General features: G+C 35.3%; 1 protein-coding gene and 1 long non-coding RNA gene across 2 annotated transcripts; both read right to left on the reverse strand.

Annotated features, from left to right (window-relative positions):
- Positions 1-1274: 1274 nt before the first annotated feature.
- LOC21411013 lies at positions 1275-8205 on the reverse strand. The gene is made up of 3 exons (XR_002903470.1): positions 7974-8205; positions 6556-7115; positions 1275-2574 (listed from the first exon to the last, which is right to left on the reverse strand). It is a non-coding gene; the product is annotated as an uncharacterized LOC21411013 (long non-coding RNA).
- A 1047-nt stretch (positions 8206-9252) lies between these two features.
- On the reverse strand, positions 9253-18452 carry LOC21406119 (lon protease homolog 2, peroxisomal). Its single transcript, XM_024174914.1, has 17 exons — positions 18089-18452; positions 17382-17494; positions 17200-17308; positions 16799-16968; positions 16564-16655; positions 15688-15867; positions 15510-15593; positions 14888-15015; positions 13811-14012; positions 13511-13717; positions 13161-13291; positions 12529-12742; positions 12048-12350; positions 11450-11644; positions 10781-11026; positions 10031-10132; positions 9253-9738 (listed from the first exon to the last, which is right to left on the reverse strand). The coding sequence occupies exons 1-17, from the start codon at positions 18193-18195 to the stop codon at positions 9655-9657; spliced, it is 2667 nt and encodes an 888-aa protein (XP_024030682.1). The 5' UTR covers positions 18196-18452; the 3' UTR covers positions 9253-9654.
- Between the last annotated feature and the right edge of the window lie 404 nt (positions 18453-18856).

The raw sequence follows: 18856 nt of genomic DNA on the forward strand, positions 1-18856 counted from the left end.
TCGGATAAGAGGTATACCAAAAAACTATAGGTACAGCAATTGTTCTATAGCTTTTTGGTGTATCTCTAACCGATTAGAATTTATTTTCAATGTCAACTCATATATATTTTCTTTTAATTCCAAAATATTAGTCTCCTTACGTAAGCGAATTTTACTCTGATCAATGATTTATCAGAAAGCTTTAAAAAAGGGATGATTTCTCTTTCTAATTGCTTTCTGATACATCATTGATCAATCAAGAGATTCATCTCTAAAAAACACTTATAAAACCGAACAATTTCTGAGCACTCTTATTAAAAAAAAAATAGGAAAAAAAAAGTGATCATACATGTGACTGGTGAATACTATCATTTATTCGTAATGTCAATTCCTATTAAAATAAAAAATCTGACGAATTCTACAACCTCGGTAATGCAATCTGTTTATGGAAGTTAATATCTAAGTTTTATGTAATTGCTATAGAAGGCTTTGAATATAAGGTAAGATTTTGAGAGAGAGGAAAATATGTCAAGACTTAAGATGAATTAAAATTAATAAATTAATAGTTTACATAAGTTAATAAATATTTCAAATTACTGTTTTTGTCCATAACTTGTCAGGTTATGAACCATAACTTGATAAGTTATTGTCCATTTTTATCCATAACTTGTCCGGCTATGAACCATAACTTAACAAGTTTGTCCATAACTTATCTAGTTATGAACCATAACTTAACAAGTTATAGCCTATTAATTTCTATAACTAAAAGTTGACAAATGACAAATTGATTGACAAGTGACAAATTGATCCTTAATCTTTTTATGTTGACAATTAAGTCCTTGAACTTTCAATTTAGTGCCAAATTAATCCACCGGTAATGTAATGGGGCCAATAAAGAAGTTTAAAATCCCTACCATCAGAATTGCAGTGCTCGAAATCGACAAGGACTCAAAAAGGCAAAAAAATAAAAAAAAATTAAAATTTTTTATATCCTTCTAATTTTTTATGCATTATAATTTTTTATTCCCTCCCATTTTTTTTCCTTCTTAACAAACAGAGTGGAGTCGGAAGGTCAGTTGGTACTGCACACCATGTTGTTTCTCCACGGTGGTGACGAAGGTTGAGACTACTGTAAAATTTAAGACTTCGTTCATTTCACCGATTTGAGTTTTCAGTTTTAAGTTTCTATAGTTAAAAGGTTTTAAAAAATGTCACATCTAACTTTTTTTACTACAGTTAAAAGCTCTCAGAAAATGTCACATCTCAACTCGAATTAAAAACTCAAATCTGCCAAAATTTGCTGATCATATCATACGTGCTCTTCTCAAGGTTTTCACACATTCACAGGTTCAAGTGCCGATGCGCAGTCAGATTTCTAAACGAATTTTGTAGCTCTTTAATTGTGGTTCCATCCAATTCAAGGACGGTCAGACTGTCCATAGGCTCCTTGATTTTTGGGAAGCGTTTGAACTTCGAGCAACCAGAGAGAGAGAGACTTCTTACAGACTTCAACTTACACATGTTGGCGGAGACTCCCCCAAGCTTTTTGCAAGAAGAGAGACGCTCAATTGGCCCATTTCTTCGATCAAATCCTGCATCGAAAGTATGTTGTTGGGTCTCACAATTACGAGAGACTTATCAACTAGACTATCTATTCTTGTTTGTGTAGGAACTACCACCAAGCATTCAAAATTTCTTCAACACACTCTCTGTGCATCCCTTTAAAAAAACATGCTATATGAAGAAATACATCCTTCTTGTGTCCATCGTAACTTCTCCTCAACACATCATGAACTTCGGTCTTGGGAAGTTGTTAGAGTCTGTTGAGTTCACTTTCCAAGTCCTCTTTCCTCATATTTCGAAGAAAGGAGCCCCACACATTAAGAGCCAATGGGATTCCATCGGCATAATTTACGAGTGCCCTTTCTAATTTTTCTTCCTGATAATCTCTTCCAGAGGTAGTACTATTTCTTGGTTCCTTTCAAAGTGCTCGAACGAAAAAGCTCCAGGGCTTCATCAACGTTCAATCCCTCAACTTCATATATCGCATGATCAGCTCCGTCATTAAACACGACTTGTTTATCTCTTGTTGTCACAATAATTCTATTTCCGTGGCCAAAGCAATGGTGATCTAAAATTTCTAATTGCTTCGAATCGTTCACGTCATCTAGAACAATAAGAACCCTTTTCTTGTGCACTCTTCCCTTGTAAAAATTCAACTTTTCGAACAGGGTCATGCCTGTACGTGAATTTTCATCTCCCATTAGTTTGCAAAGAAGTTTATTTTGTAAATCATATTTCTTTCATCCTTTGTCCCATTCTTCTCTAACATTTGCAAGAAAACAGCAACCCTGAAATTGAGATGAGATTTGGCTGATTACAACATGTGCAAGAGTAGTCTTTCTTATACCACCAATTTCCCAAAGCACAACAGTGCGAACATTAGGAGAGCCAATATCTAGTTAAGATATAAGTTTCTCAGCACGTTTATGAATACCAACCAAAGAATTGAGATCATCACCAATATTTGAGGAAAGAAGACTCAATTTCCTTGTAATACCTTCAACAATTTTCTCAACCAACTCTGATTCATCCCTATCAAGCATGTATGAAAAACAATAAATAGTAGTGAGAAAGATCCACAATGCATTATTTCTCCACAAAAAAGAAAAAAATGACCTATAATGCATTAGTAAAAGCAAAAACGAAAGAAAAACCACGAAGAGGTGAAGAAAAACTGTTGGAAGTGTAATCTCAATTTTTTTTGTACCAACTTACGTGATGATACGTTGTTATCTTTTCATTAGTACATTAATATCAGTCTTTTAAACACTTACCATAGAAAATGACAACTCACATGCCACATAAGTTGGTATAAAAAAGTTGAGATTAGAGTTGTTATCCCGAACATTATTCTTTAATAATATCCAAGATCTAAGGCTGCGTTTGGTTGGGGGGGAATGGAATGGAAAGGAAACGCCATTCCACCTAGGGTGCGTTTGGTTGCAGTGACGGAATGGTAATAAGAATGCTAATGAGAATGGTAATTGAATGAAATTGGAATGTGGTGGAATCATAAACTAATTCTTTTGTTTAATTGGAGTTATGGAATCAATACTTGAATGAGGATTATACTGTTTGGTTGACAAAATAATGGAATGAAAAAAAACTGTATTTTGACAAAAATACAATTTATTAATAATCCTAAATAATTTAATATTTTAATTAATTAAAATAGTAAAAAAATAATTTAATTATTGAAAAAAAAAATTTATTTGAAGGATAATAATTTAAAAACTATATTTCAATTGTAAAATAATAATAATTGATATTTTTATGTAATAATAAATTATCACAAGTTTAAATATTATAACTTTTAGCATCTATCATGATATGTTTCCTGAAAAATATAACTTTGGCCCCTGTCAATAATAATAATGACAATATATCGTTCAACTACATATATAATCCCAAAATATAGTCATATGCCAAGTGAAGCAAGTTCCTAGTTAATACAATTTAACAAAGTGAAGCATAATCCTAATTAGTTACAATATCAAAAGAAAAGTGCATAGCACATGCACCACTATATCAAAAGAGAAATGCATAGCACATACACCACTATATCAAAAGATAATCCGGCTATGTTTTTCCACTGAAACTAAGCAAACACTCCTAAATATCACCAGTAAGCAAAACTCTAGCCCACTCATCTTTTTCATCATCAGGGATACTAAAAAAGTAAAAAACTAAAGCATCATCCTTTATCATCGTCCGAGCTACCTTATGTCGTTCCATTGCGTTAATGGTTGTGGTCCTTTGTAGCTCATCCCTAATCCGGCTATGTTTTTCTGTCATATCTTCACCGATAGCCCGACTTAAACCTTCACTTGCTTTTTCAATAACACCAGCAAGTAAAGTAGGTGATCTTTTAATGGCTTCATAAGCCTCCGCATTGTTTGTATTCTTCTTTTTTCTTTTAGACGACCCTTGAGATTGAGCTTGAGTTTGAGGAATAGCCGATGCTTGTGAAAAAGACATTGATTGCACTTCATCAACATAAGTAGTATTGTGAATGTCATTGAAACAATCATCGTCAATATTAATGTCGTCAGCTGCTTCTTTTTCAAGTTCCTCAATTACAACAGCAGCAGCCGCAGCCTCGGCACCCCTACTAGTTGCACAATCTTTGCCGAAAACCATACACAAGTCATCATAGTAGGGAAAAGCCTTGGTCTTAAACGGCAATGCTTCCTTGTGACTCTGAATTTAATACAATGAAAGATTAAACTAGATGAACAACTTCTATTACTATCAACCATATTATTGAATTATATTATAAGTACCATGAGATATGCTTCTCACACCGGCTTCTCAGTTGTAACTGTTTTCCTATCTGGATCCCATCCTAAACCGCTACAGTTAGGCCCGGTTAGCATTGCACAATTTGAAAATGAGTCTTCAAAGTTTTCATTCTTGACTCTATGTGTGGCCTAGCTAGTAAGTTACATCGCTTTGAATTGTTTTTATTTATAGTATTTGCAAGTTACTAATTATATAATCATAGAGGATGTTGATTATTGATTGTATATATGTTTGTTCTTTGCTATTGTTAGGATGGACATTTCCAAATCCAGAGGTCTAGGTCAAAATAAAAGGTTTTGGAATGAATATGAGGATAAATTCTTAATTGAGACTTTAATGGAGTTACATAACGAGGGAACATATAAAGCGGAAGGTAATTTCATAGCAGATTACCAGGATCTGACTTACTAGCTAGGCCACACATAGAGTCAAGAATGAAAACTTTGAAGAATCATTTTTAAATTGTGCATGAAATGCTAACCGGGCCTAACTGTAGCGGTTTCGGATGGGATCCAGATAGAAAAACGGTTACAGCTGAGAAGCCGGTGTGGGAAGCATATCTCAAGGTACTTATAATATAATTCAATAATATGGTTTATAATAATAGAAGTTGTTCATCTAGTTTAATCTTTCATTGTATTAAATTTAGAGTCACAAGGAAACATTACCGTTTAAGACCAAGGCTTTTCCCTACTATGATGACTTGTGTATGGGGTTTTCGGCAAATATCGTGCAACTAGTAGGGGTGCCGAGGCTGCTGCTGATGTAATTGAGGAACTTAAAAAAGAATCAGATGATGACATTAATATTGACGATGATTGTTTCAATGACATTCACAATACTACTTATGTTGATTAAGCGCAATCAATGTCTTTTTTACAAGCATCGGCTATTCTTCAAACTCAAGCTCAATCTCAAGGGTCGTCTAAAAGAAAAAGGAAAAGTACAAACAACGCAGAGGCTTATAAAGCCATTGAAAGATCATCTACTTTACTTGCTGGTGTTATTGAAAAGGCAAGTAAACGTTTAAGTCGGACTATCGGTGAAGACATGACAGAAAAACACAGTCGGATTAGGGATGAGCTACAAAAGACCACAACCATTAACGCAATGGAACGACATAAGGTAGCTCAGACGATGATAAAGGATGATGCTTAGTATCCCTGATGATGAAAAAGATGAGTGGGCTAGAGCTTTGCTTACTGGTGATATTTAGGAGTGTTTGTTTAGTTTCAGTGAAAAAACATAGCCGGATTATCTTTTGATATAGTGATGTATGAGCTATGCATTTCTCTTTTGATATAGTGGTGCATGTGATATCTTTCTTTTGATATTGTAACTAGTTATGATTATGCTTCACTTTGTTAAATTGTATTAACTAGGAACTTGCTTCACTTGGCATATGACTATATTTTGGGATTATATATGCAGTTGAATGATATATTGTCATTATTATTATTGACAGGGGCTAAAGTTATATTTTTCAAGAAACATATCATGGTAGATGCCAAAAGTTATCATATTTGAGCTTGTGATAATTTATTATTACATAAAAAATATTAAATATTATTTTTTTACAATTGAAATATAGTTTTTAAATTATTATCTTTCAAATAAAAAGTTTTTTTCAATAATTAAATTATTTTTTTACTATTTTAATTGATTAAAATATTAAATTATTTAGGATTATTAATAAATTGTATTTTTGTCAAAATACAGTTTATTTTCATTCCATTCCGTTGTCAACCAAACAGTATAATCCTCATTCAGGTATTGATTCCATAACTCCAATTAAACAAAAGAATCATTTTATAATTCCAGCACATTCTAATTCCATTCCATTACCATTCCGTCGCTGCAACCAAACGCACCCTAAGAGAAAAGTAAAACTACAAGATAAGGAGAAGACAAATTCTTGTGACTCTTATTGTTAAGACATTAATCCACTATTTTGTTTCATTTACCACTTAGGTCTTGTTTATTTCATGACTCGAGTCAGATTGCTACAGTGTTTTCTCTCACATAAATTCAAATTCAACATTTTTTACTATAATATTTTTCTCTCACATACATGACTTGAGTTGTGCAGATGAACACGCCCATTTAGTGCAGATGACAACTTTCTATCAAATTGCAAGACATTTCATAGTGATTTTCTAGCATGAATCTAAGCTATGAATAAGAGGACAAAATAGAAGTTATAGTACTTACTTCATGTGTCTAGTGAACTCCATCCAGATAGATTTGCAGCTGCTGTCAATGCGGCCTTCCACTCATGAACCTTGTCCATTTGATTCTTGAAACGTTGTTTAAGTTTTAGCAAATGAAGTTTTGTATCTGCCCCGTTGTTTCCGTACATCGGATGGATCCACATGGTAAAAGACTGGAAAAATAACTCGTCCATTCCTTTCTTTGCATAGGATTATGTGCACAAGTTCGTCCAAACACCATGCAGAGGAGGCATAGTTTCTTGAGAAAATGATTGCCGATATCTTTGCTTCTTCAATTTCTTTCAAAAGTGCAGGCGAAATTTCATCCCCTCTCTCAAGTCTGTTATCTATAAAGGTTTCGATATCCTTTCAGCGTAGCGCAGCATAAAGATGGCTGGTAAAATTATAACAAGTATCTTCACCTCTAAAACTAAGAAAGACGTCATTCTTTTTTAAACAAGGGAGAGGGGAAGAATCAAGAGAAGCAGCAGCCATATTCGTGGCCAAAAATACTCTACTTAACAAAAGTACTGAGTGTGCGCTTGATCAACATGATTTCGTCTACACAATGAGAGACCATAATTAAATTGAGAAGGCGTCAATATTACAATAATAACAATAATAAAAGAGAAACTTAATTAATCTTCCACCAAAATCTAGCAGCTTTATATTTATGTCATCTTTGTTAATTTAAAAAATAAATTATTATCGTAGATATAATTTAAAGCCAACAATGCATTACAAGTCTTAAAAAAAGGTCGTATTTGCAAAGTGGAACGAAAGATTTGCCTACCCCGCAATAGGTAAGATGTGTTTTCTGAAAACGAAATTAAGAAAGTTGGCAAAAAAAAAAATTATATATATACACACACCTTTGGTTTATGTTTAACTTTCAGATACTTTTCTTTTATCTAGAAATTAACGGATTACATCATTTACATACACATACATATTTCGTTTTTTCGAGTACCTCAAAAATCGACTGATTGCATTATTATATAATATATATATATATATATATATATTTGCTAATAAAAAGATTTCATTAAAGCCAAAAGGCAGAAACAAAGACAGCAGACAAACAAACGAGAGATGGAAAAAGAAAGCACAACTACCACCTAATCCACTCTACAACATCCGATTAAACAGAGAAGGTAAACAAGAAACATCCACAATCCCAAAAACAAACGAACCTAGATACCATTTACTTAGATTATGCACATCAAAATTACAAGATCTAGGAGTCCAACGAATAATGAGGTCCTGCGGGATGAAGTCCTTCCTACGGATGTCCTAAAAGGATAATATCTATTGACGCTTTTATCAGGAAATTTGCACAAACTACCTCATGAGAATTTGCAATTGTATAGAACAAACCCACACAATTAATCATAGAGAGAAGTTAAAGAGATTACAAACATGGAACGGTAGGAATATCGTGCGTGAAGATCAGCATGGAATTGGAATTGGAATTCTGATTAGATGGCTAAATCAGATGAACTGGTGAGCATGGAATTGGAGTTGTAACTAAATCAGCAAGATGAGGATCTCTGGCAGGAGATTGGAGAACAGGGATCTTAAGAAGTCAATTTTTGGTCTTTGCTAGTTTTAGAACTTCCGACAACCAATTATCATATGACAAAATGAAGACTTTTTCCTCTTTCTATTTTTGATAATGGGATTTGGCAGGACTTTTTAAAGTAAATTACCAGGCTTTCTAAAAATTAGTTAAATAATCATTTTACGTTAAAAGACATAAATAGCCTTCACAATTATATATCTATGATGTTTTTCATTATCATGGCATCGTTCATTTCACCGATTTGAGTTTTTAGTTTTAAATTTTTACAGTAAAAAACTCTCAAAAAATGTCACATATAACTTTTTCTTGTACAGTGAAAAGCTCTCAAAAAATATCACATCTCAGCTCGAATTGAAAACTCGAATCCGCAAAATTAACGAGGCCATATATGTATGATGTTTGATTGCTAAAACATATCCATACGAAAAATACTAGTATTACTTTGTCACTCTCTTTGTTACTTTTTTTATTCACTGTTTAACATGTAAACTCTATATCATTATTTAAAAAGAAAATGAAATAGTGAATTCTACATTTCAAACATACAAAGAGTAAAAGGGATGCTAGTATTTTTCCATACCCAGATTATCCTAAAGACTAGCTTCCAACATGGAAGATGGGCCTTTTGCCAAGACATGTACCCACAATTGCAGAGCTTTGACCTGGAATGTTACCTCCTTCCCACCAAAAAAAAAAAAAAAAAAAAAAAGTTTTTCCCCAAAAGCTTAGCTCGGTCAATCCCAATTTGTTGGTGTTCAGTGGACCATAATTCTTGTAACTCTGCTCTAACTAGCCAAATGTAGTTTTTTTCAGATTTCATCCTTCTCCTTTTGGAGGATTGGGTCAGTATGCTATAATGAAAACGTATGCAGGTTATAAAACAGAATCGCACTTTATGTAATTACTTCTTTAAAACAGATTTTAAGAGGATATCCATAATGTTCCAGCTCTTAGCCACACCAATTTTCTATGGTTTAAAAAGGTTTTTAAGTTGTGTGTGGACGTCATATACCACAACAGTATAGGCAAGATGAAGTCAAACCAATCGTGAACCAACAGAAAGTGTCTTCAGACAAAGGGCAGAATCGACCGTGTAAAGGGCTTTGTACAACCACATTTGGGAAACACATAAATAGGGGATCTGTCCCTTCCTCAATTGAATAGTTAATACACAAGTAGTTTATAATTACATAAAGCACCAAGTGATAAAAAGACCAGGAGCGGCTGCCGTACTCTAAGATACAATTTGACATCGGGAGGAAAAGAAAAAAAAACATCAGTCAATTATAATTTTCCATCCAAAATCTCAAAAGAAGTTGGATTCTTGGACATTTGCGACGAGATGAATTCCTTTTACATATTTACTCAATGGCCGTGTTTACTTGATCAACATTCTGTTTTCTCGAATTCACCGAAGGCTCCTCCCGAGCAAATACCAAGGGCTACATGCTATGTAGATGAGACAACCAGGTAAAGCAATTTAATCGATTTTGCAAGTTAGAGAAGCATTAAGGTGTGTCATAACTTCGAGAGCTGTCGCCAAGGGCATCCACCTTCGAAAGCTTGCTCTAACACGTCTTCCATTCGCTTCGCGAGTAAAATCTGTTGCAAAAGATTTTAACAAAATGACATACGTTCCGGTTCACAGCAATGTTTCATATGGGAATGATCAAAGATCCATGGAGTAACCAAATCACATGGATGCTCTGATCTCATCACCAAAATAATTACTTGAGATGGAAAATCTCATCTGGTCTAATTTCATCTTTGTGCCGCTCAGTCATGTCTCATCATTATATTTTACTTTAACTAAAGCCTGCAGTTTTTTTTTTTTTTTTTTGACTTTTTGAAAATCATATGTCCTTAAAATTTCTATTGCTTTAGAACAAATTACCTCTAGACTGGCTAGCACAGCCGGTGGTACTTCAACCAAATCTTTCAAGTTTCTCTCTGGAAGGATAACTCTTTTAATGCCATAACGATGCGCTGCCAATATCTGCACAAATTCAGATTCTAAATCAGCCCCATACTGCACTCACCAGTCTGCATTTACACTCGGGGCAACATAAAGCTTAAGCATAGCTTTGAGGAATAACAAAATGTTTCCGTTAATAATGCATGAAATAACAGCGCATTTGGCACAATAATATGTAACTTACATACAATATCATGTCCACATGTGATCAATGTTTAACATTGTCCAATCTAGGTTCAGTTGGATAGAGAAATAAAGACAACTAAATTATGGATCACATTCGAGCAAAAATAATTATAAATTACAAAATCACGACCTGTACATGATTCTGCCTTTGGGTCTACATCTATAGGCTAAGAACCATGAGAATCAAGAAGCCTTAAGATGGATTCCAGATATTTTTCAAATTAATTTCACAAATGCCCCCTGAACTATGAATCTTGGTTCAACATGCCCCTTAAATTTTGAAAAGGGTTCATTTCACCCCTTAACTATACTAAATCGTTTAAAACACCCCCTAAGCTGATGTAATTTTATAAATGCTCCCAAACTATTGATTTTGTGTCAACTTGCTACCCGATTTTTTAAAATTAATAGCTCGGGGGCATTTAGGAAATTATAAGTAGTGTCACATCATCAAGAGAGAATTATCAGGTGAGTAAAGCACACCTTATCCTTGATGCCACCAACGGGTAGGACAAGACCCCTCAATGTGATTTCCCCTGTCATTGTCGTATCTGCTCTTACTCTTTTCTGACTGAACAATGAAACCAGTGCAGTTACCAGTGTCACACCTGCTGATGGCCCATCCTTGGGTACAGCCCCAGCAGGAAAATGTATATGTATATCTCGACCTTCCAAAAGATTGATTCCCTCAGCAGCTGCCAATTTAAGATCAGTTGCCCTGGCTCTTACCTAGAGCACCAAAGTCGGTCTTCAATTTCAATAACATACAAACTAACTATTCAACACCCCAAAAAAAAAAATGATGACAATGAGGAGCAAAGAAAACTATTATTACAAATACCGAATGCAAACTTAAAGAGGTAAATTCCTAATTAATTATAAATCTCTAGGTTCAGATAACTCTTAGCTTTAAGATGGAATTGATTCTTTTTAGACTAAGTTGATTACTGCCACACATATTTTCTTTGTCTTATAAGTATTCCAGCACACTCACACACATAAATCTATATTCGTGTGTATGAATATATCATTTTGGTAATCCAGCTTACACAAGCAACAAGATACAATTGAAACGCAAGATCATTAAGGAAACAGCAGAAATATTTAATTTCTCACTTAGTGAGGATGTAGAAGTTTGCCTAGAAGAATTACCCATGTCAATGCTATTTGCGCTGATTCTTTAATAACATCTCCCAGCTGACCAGTTAGATGTAATTCACCCTTTCCTGCCATTGCTGTAGCTTCCACAAACTGGACCTCTCCACCAAAAGAAGTCCAGACAAGCCCAACAGATATACCAGGTGCTACAACTCGCTCTGCTGCTTCTCTATCATCAAACCTAGGAGGCTGCATGCAATAGCAACAACAACCTCAGATCTGTAGACATGATGAACTCTCAACTTGCAACTGAAGAAAAAAAAAGGATCACTAAAGCTCTTGCCCTAGTTCCTGGATAACATTATACATTAGAAGCTTGAGCCTAAGGATGTGACACATGGAAATATTTGGCAAAAAAGAGGCTCCACGAGCATACTGTTAACCACCGAAATCCATCACTCGTGTGCCAAAAGGAAGTATAACAACGCAGCTATTGAATAGCTGGAATTGTGTTCAGAGAAAGAATTCATTATAAAGCACTATCTGATGTTGCAAATACAGTAAGATGGACGTCACAGACCATAAAAGTGGTACTTTAAAGCACAAAATAAATAGAAAACGAAAAGGGGAAAAAAGTGGGAAACATAATTACCCCAAGGACTGTCTCCAGCATATCCTCATCCACTATTAATGGTGAAACAACCTTGAATGTATTCGATATATCATGATTATTTACAGCCATTGGGATGACCTCCATTTCCACTTCAGCTCCATCAGCCAGTCTATTTTCTATAATTGGTGAAGCAAGCTGTTCCACATTTTTGCTAAGAGGGGCCATTTGTTCTTGCTCTGCAACTCTTACTGCTGCAGCACGAGCCAAAGCCGCTAAGTTCCTTTCCAAATTTCGAACACCAGCTTCTCTAGTGTATCTCTGAATGACAAGTTTCACAATGGGCTGCCACCATAAAGAAGCATTTTAATGTAGTCAGTACAATTTGGCTTTAAAATTGATATAATAAATGTCAATTTTTATAAGAAAAAAGCACTTAGCATAATCTTCCATGCGTGGACATTTCTGAAAATGACTGAGTTAAGAGTGTACTCGTAAAAGCATTATCTGGGAAATTGACTACCTCAGGTATTTGGAGAAACTCAGAAGTCAAGCCATGCTGATCAAGAACTCGTGGAATTAAATGACCCATAGCTATCTTCAGCTTTTCTTCAGATGTGTATCCAGGCAGCTCTATGACTTCCATCCTGTCTAAGAGTGGTGGAGGAATAGGCTGAATCCTATTTGCAGTTGCCACGAAAACCACCTTTGAAAGGTCAAATGGAACATTCAAATAGCTATAGACCTTCTATTAAGGAATCACTTTGATATACTCGCATCCCTGAGAATGCCTACTCAAAGTAGGAAATAGTATATCTACAAAGTCTATACAACATTTGTAAATGATCATAAAGATCATCCAGTATAAAAAGGCTCGTGGCTAGTTAGAAATCTTGGTCCTTATACACTCCCTGCGCTGCTGCGCGGACCGGAGGAAAAACAAGGAAACTTTGTGCTGTTAACTAAAAGATTTTACAACACTTCTTAGAGTATGTATATAGGACTAATCCTTCGCTAGAAGCTGGATTCTAGGAATTTGTTGCTCATCGGTAAAAGCAAGGTCGAAAAACAAGTCTAAAGAAAAAACATCAAATAATAATGAAACAAGTTTATTGACAGTCGAGTCACCAAAAGACAATTAAGAAAGTAGGATACTGATCATTGAACGTCTTATTTTGTTCAGGGTCAAGAACCTCCAATAGTGCTGAAGCTGGATCACCACGTACATCAGACCCCGTCTTGTCAATTTCATCCAGCAGCATGACAGGATTACAGACACCTGCTTTCTGGAATACCAAATAATTTAAATATTAAACTTAGCCTAAACAGTCATAGATATTACATTGATTTGCGTCTGTGGCTCTTTTGCATATAATAGAAGGAAAGAGATATTACATTGGCAGTTTAATATTTCTCAAATAATTTCAAATATTAAACTTAGCCTAAACAGTCATAGCTATTTTTTGGTAGTTGAATATTTCTTAAAGATTGAATTATCAAACTACCTTTAACCCATCAATGAGTCTCCCCGGCATACTTCCAATGTATGTCCTCCTATGCCCTCTAATATCAGCCTCATCCTTGACACCACCAAGAGATATGCGTATGAATTTTCTTCCCAAAGAAGCGGCAATAGATGAAGCCAAAGACGTTTTCCCAACACCTGGCGGGCCAACAAAGCACAACACAGGACCTCTGGCATCTGGTTTGAGCTGCAAAATAAAAAGACTGAACCATATGAGCATCGAATTCCAAACCTAACACGCCATAGAACACTATGGGCCAACAAGAACTAAAATGATCACCTTGCGAACAGCCAAATATTCAATGATACGCTGCTTGACTTTGACTAAACCATAGTGGTCAATATCAAGGCGTTCTTTGGCAGCTCTCAAATCAAATTCAAGTTCCTCAGTGGCTTTCTGCCAAGGAAGATCAGCGAGAAGCTCTAGGTAAACTCGTGAACTATTATATCCAGGTTGCTGGGGTTGCATCTTTTTAAGCCTCCTGAGGCACATGGAAGAGAAGGAAAAATTATACATGAAATAAATCTTCCACATTTGTTTATACGTTCGACAGAAAGTCTACTTTATGTTACTCACAGGCTCATTGACAACAGTTTATCCTCTATCAGTTATCATAGTGATTCTGAAAGTTTTTCAAAAGGTAATATATGTTTTTTTCTTCATTATCAAATAAGTCTTGCTACTGGAGAGGTTTATTGAGGCAATGATCTTGGGAAAACAAAGAAGTCTCGGTGAGAAATGAAAATAAAACTAAAATCAAACAGATGAAGGTTGGAAAGGACGTTAAAATTAATGTAGGCAAGCGATCAGTTATTAGACAGATTAACAATCTGGAATGTTGTAAGATTGTTACGTCATATAGCTCCTTAAAATGCACGGTCAGTAGGATCAGGCATTGTGGTTTTAGGCAAGAACTATATAACTAATCTAGGGCTAATTCTACCCAAGATTGTTATCTCACGTGGCTCCTTAAAGTGCTTGTTATCTCACATGGCTCCTTAAAGTACAAGGACAGTAGGGTTAGACCTTCCTGGTTTTAGGCAAGAACCATCTAACTAATCTAGGACTAATGCTATCCGAATTGAGAAATGATAAAATAATAATAATAATAATCTGGAACTAACTCTGGCAAAATAAATACTAAACAAATAGAGTTAAGACTAAGAGGCGCAACCATGAGATTTATGTTTAAAAACTCCCACAATTATAAGTTAAAAAGCATGCACAAGATTTTGTTATATCTAAAGTATGAATATATGAGACAAAAAACTACTTTGATTGCGACAAGGGAAGTTAGTGTTGCCATAATGTTAATGATGTACGTATAGCTTATTCCGAGTTCTTAAAAGATCATACCGTAATTCCCTCTGTGCATGCTTCCAAATATTTGAAGGCATTCCTGCACTTTGCATCTTTCTTTCCAGGGTAGCTACATCGTCTTCATCATCATCATTGTCCCCAAGCTCCTCTTTGATAGCTCTCATCTGGATAGGAGTTTTTTTGGGGGCACAAGAAAATGTTACTAAATCTAAAAAATATATATAATGGAAAGAAAACCCAAGAGGAAGACCAGAAATCTACCTATACCAAACAGAAAGGACAAAATACAAGGAAGAAACTACAACGAAATGCTGCGGTTCATAAAGATCATAGAGATCAACAATCCTTAAATCCCTTTCCTAAATATATCCATAAAAAACAAAATTGAAATTTATCCCAAGAAATAGCTCATCCTGAAACAAGGATGAAGAGAACAAATAATAGATTAACAAGGCAGCTTGATTTAAGAACATGTAATATGTGAACAGCCATGATTGGGGGAAAAACAGAAGGAAGATAAAGGGAGGGAAAAAAGAGATATCTGTCTTGTTTGAGGGAGTGAAGGGAAAAGAGTGGAGAAAGTATGCAGACACAACGGTCAATATAATTTTGGATCCCTCATTGCTTCAGAAAATCAACATACGATGTGAGAGCTAACCTGCTGTCTCAAAAGAAACTCCTTTTGTGACTTTGACAACTGACCTTCAACTTTTTGTGTAATCTTCTCCGCTACACGTATGGACTGTCAAATGTAGCATTAAAATGACTCCATAGAAGTAGGCAGAAGATAGTGATAGCTGGGTGATGACATTAACCAAAAGTAAATCAACAGGTACCTGTAAATGCCTATCAACTAACTCGGTTGCTTTTGAAAGCCGTACTTTCAGGTCAACTGAGTCCAACATAGACAGTTGCTCCTCAAAACTTATCTCGAAGCTAGCAACAAATATGTCTGCCAACTTGTGAACTGGTACTGTCTCCAAAAGAACTTTCGTTCTGCCTCCAGTTTTTTGTTTCTGTGAAAAGAAATAAAACAGAAGTTGATTGTGGAAATGAGAGAGAAAGACGTGACAATATTATGCCAAAAGAACATCATAAAGCAAACAAAAAGGTAGTTGGTAAAATACTACAATCAACAGCCACCATAGTCCTTAGCCCACCCAAAAAAGAATAACAAAAACAGAATCTAGAACGCAGTCTGTGCAACAGCATAACGACAAGCATCCTCCAAATATACTGACGTATGTACTTCTTCTTGGCACCAAACAGCTATCACAATTCACAGAAGAATGCCTTTCCAGAAAGAATTAAGTGAGAATTCAATAGACAAGCTCCAATATATAAACAAGTAGCATATCAACAAATTAAGAAAAGATATAAAATGTCTAATTTTCAGCCATTAATAGATAAACAGCTGCCTCAAACTTGATGACAAACATGATTACAGAAATATATATAAGGATCAAAATTCAGGCAATAAAATCTAAATAGTAAAGAGGGAAAGGATTAACTGGCTACAGAAAAATCATTACACAAACGACAATAACGGAGAAATGCTTCCAAATTAATATATGCAGATGGCCATGAGTATGCATTCAGATAAGACCAAAAACCATATGGACAAGAATTATTAATATGACGTAATTTTTTTCATTTGCTAAGAAAGCTTCCACAAAAAAATAAAATAAAAAATAATACGTTTAAGGTTTCACCTGCTCAAGAACAGAAATCAACTCCATGGCGGTTGCTTTGAACTGGCGAGACAATGTTATGAAATCCGGATCTTGTTCCACTTGTTCCATCTCTATTAAAAAAATAATAATGAATTTTAAAGACAAAACAAACAAAAAGTTAGAGCCTAAAGCTCATTGTTTCAACCCTGCTTGATTTGTAATCCAACAACCAAATATCATCAGCCAAAAGAAAATAAAGTACTAATAAACTTACCAGCCTTTGTCATTTCAAGAGGAGATATCCTTGCACTGTAATATGTTCCCCTTGTGCTAAGTTCCTGGACAGTGAACCTGCACAAGCCTTCAAGGACAACTATATACGTAACTCTCCCACTCGGCTTCTCCACTCCTCTCGACAAATGTAAAGCACGAGCGGCAACTCCCCTGAGAATTCAAAGATCAAATTTTACCATCACAATTGATACACGACCACCTTCCAAACACACCCAAAAAGTTAACTGTAGAACAACAATATAGGAACAAACCAGATAACTCATGAACATGATTAAGCGTGCTAAACTGTTTGAAATGCCAAAATATTCTTGCTATTTACACCATACAAGGTATATAAAAAATAAAAAAATAAAAAAAAGCAAATGAATAATCTGATTATACCTTGTATGCCAATGAATAGCTTCCTGCTGATTTTTCCCATCAAGCTTGTGAGAATCTGAGGTACCCACTTGAACTCTTGAGTTCCGCTCTCCAGAATCACTTCCCACACCTGATCAAAACGGATTCCATTCAGTATAGCCAGCTTTCCTTTCCACACCAAATAAACAACAAGTCAAAATCACCTTGAGATAACACGGGCCCCACAGTTGTCGTCTCAGCGGCATCTCGGACAGGAAGAATGCCAATTAATCCCTTCTCTTCCCGCTGCCATAACTCTTGCTCCACCAATTTCACACTGCATTGACCAGAATGCAGATCAGCCCATTTCATTTTGTTATCAAACAAACTTTACAGAATTTTAGGCCTCGTTCATTTGACCGACTCGAGTTTTCAGTTTTAGATTTTTACAGTATTTTATTCTAAAAAAATATCACATCTAACTTTTTCTACTACACTAAAAAAACTCTAAGAAAATGTCGCTCGAATTGAAAACTCCCATCTGCGAAATGAACGAGCCCTTAGTAATTCCATAAAATTCCAATCTTCTTCTCTTGTCCTACCAATTCCAGAAATAAAAATTGATTTTTTTTTTAAGGAATTCACCTTAATTAATCAGAATTCCTTTGCTTAATTCAATACAAAAATAATCTTCGGATTAAAAAAAAGTCGAACAAGGCTCAGGTCAGCTGAGTTCACACACGAATTTCAACGCCAAAATTCAAAAATTTCCACATGATCGCAATTCAAAAGCTCCCCTCAAAGCAACAAAAAGCCCGAGGGAAGAAAACTAAAATCTCGACAAGCATAGCGGAGGAAGCATAATATCTCCATGAAAATACAGACGAGAAAATCGATTGAGATCGCAAACAAGGGCTTGAATTCGAAGTACCTGCTCGGCGAAGTGCATCGAATTCGAATTATGGCGCCAGGCAAGAGAACCTTGTTCCTGAACGGAAGGATCCCAAGCCGAGCTGGTAGCTCCACCGACTCCGCCATGTCCGCAATTCAGGAGAGAGAAAACAAGAAATTTAGAGAGAGAAAGTTTGGAATTACGAAAGAGTCGGAAAAGAAGAAGACAATAGCAAAGGCTCTAGAACTAGCCAACTAAGGAATGGGTTCCGTACGGTGGCTGGTTTTGGTTTTGGTTTTAGACTCTAGTCGAAAAAAGAAAGAGAACTCTCAAAACGACGATGGAATTCGCTTCATCATTGCCGTTTCATAATCTCCTGATTTCCAGGCATTCCTAAGCTTTTCACTTCTCCTCCCCACACAGCTTTCGTTTTCTAGATATTTAAACCGGATTTGTTTTCTCTTAAACCCCTTTAACTTTTCGGTATTTCGTTTTACCACCTTGTACATCTCATAATATGCATAATGCCTCTGGATTAATAAGGTCTCGTTCATTTCACCGATTCGAGTTTTCAGTTTTAGGTTTCTACAGTAAAAAGTTCTCAGAAAATGTCACATCTAACTTTTTTTACTACAGTCAAAAGCTCTCACAAAATGTCATATCTCAACTCGAATTAAAAATTCGAATCCGCGAAGTGAACGAGGCCAGTCACTTGTAGTTGCCAAGAATCTTCTTCTTATACATTTATTTATAAATAATTAACGAATATATAAATGAAGCAGGAAGTTTACAATTTGAGTTAAAATA

Source organism: Morus notabilis, unplaced genomic scaffold (assembly GCF_000414095.1).
Source record: "Morus notabilis unplaced genomic scaffold, ASM41409v2 Scaffold135, whole genome shotgun sequence".
NCBI lineage: Eukaryota > Viridiplantae > Streptophyta > Magnoliopsida > Rosales > Moraceae > Morus > Morus notabilis.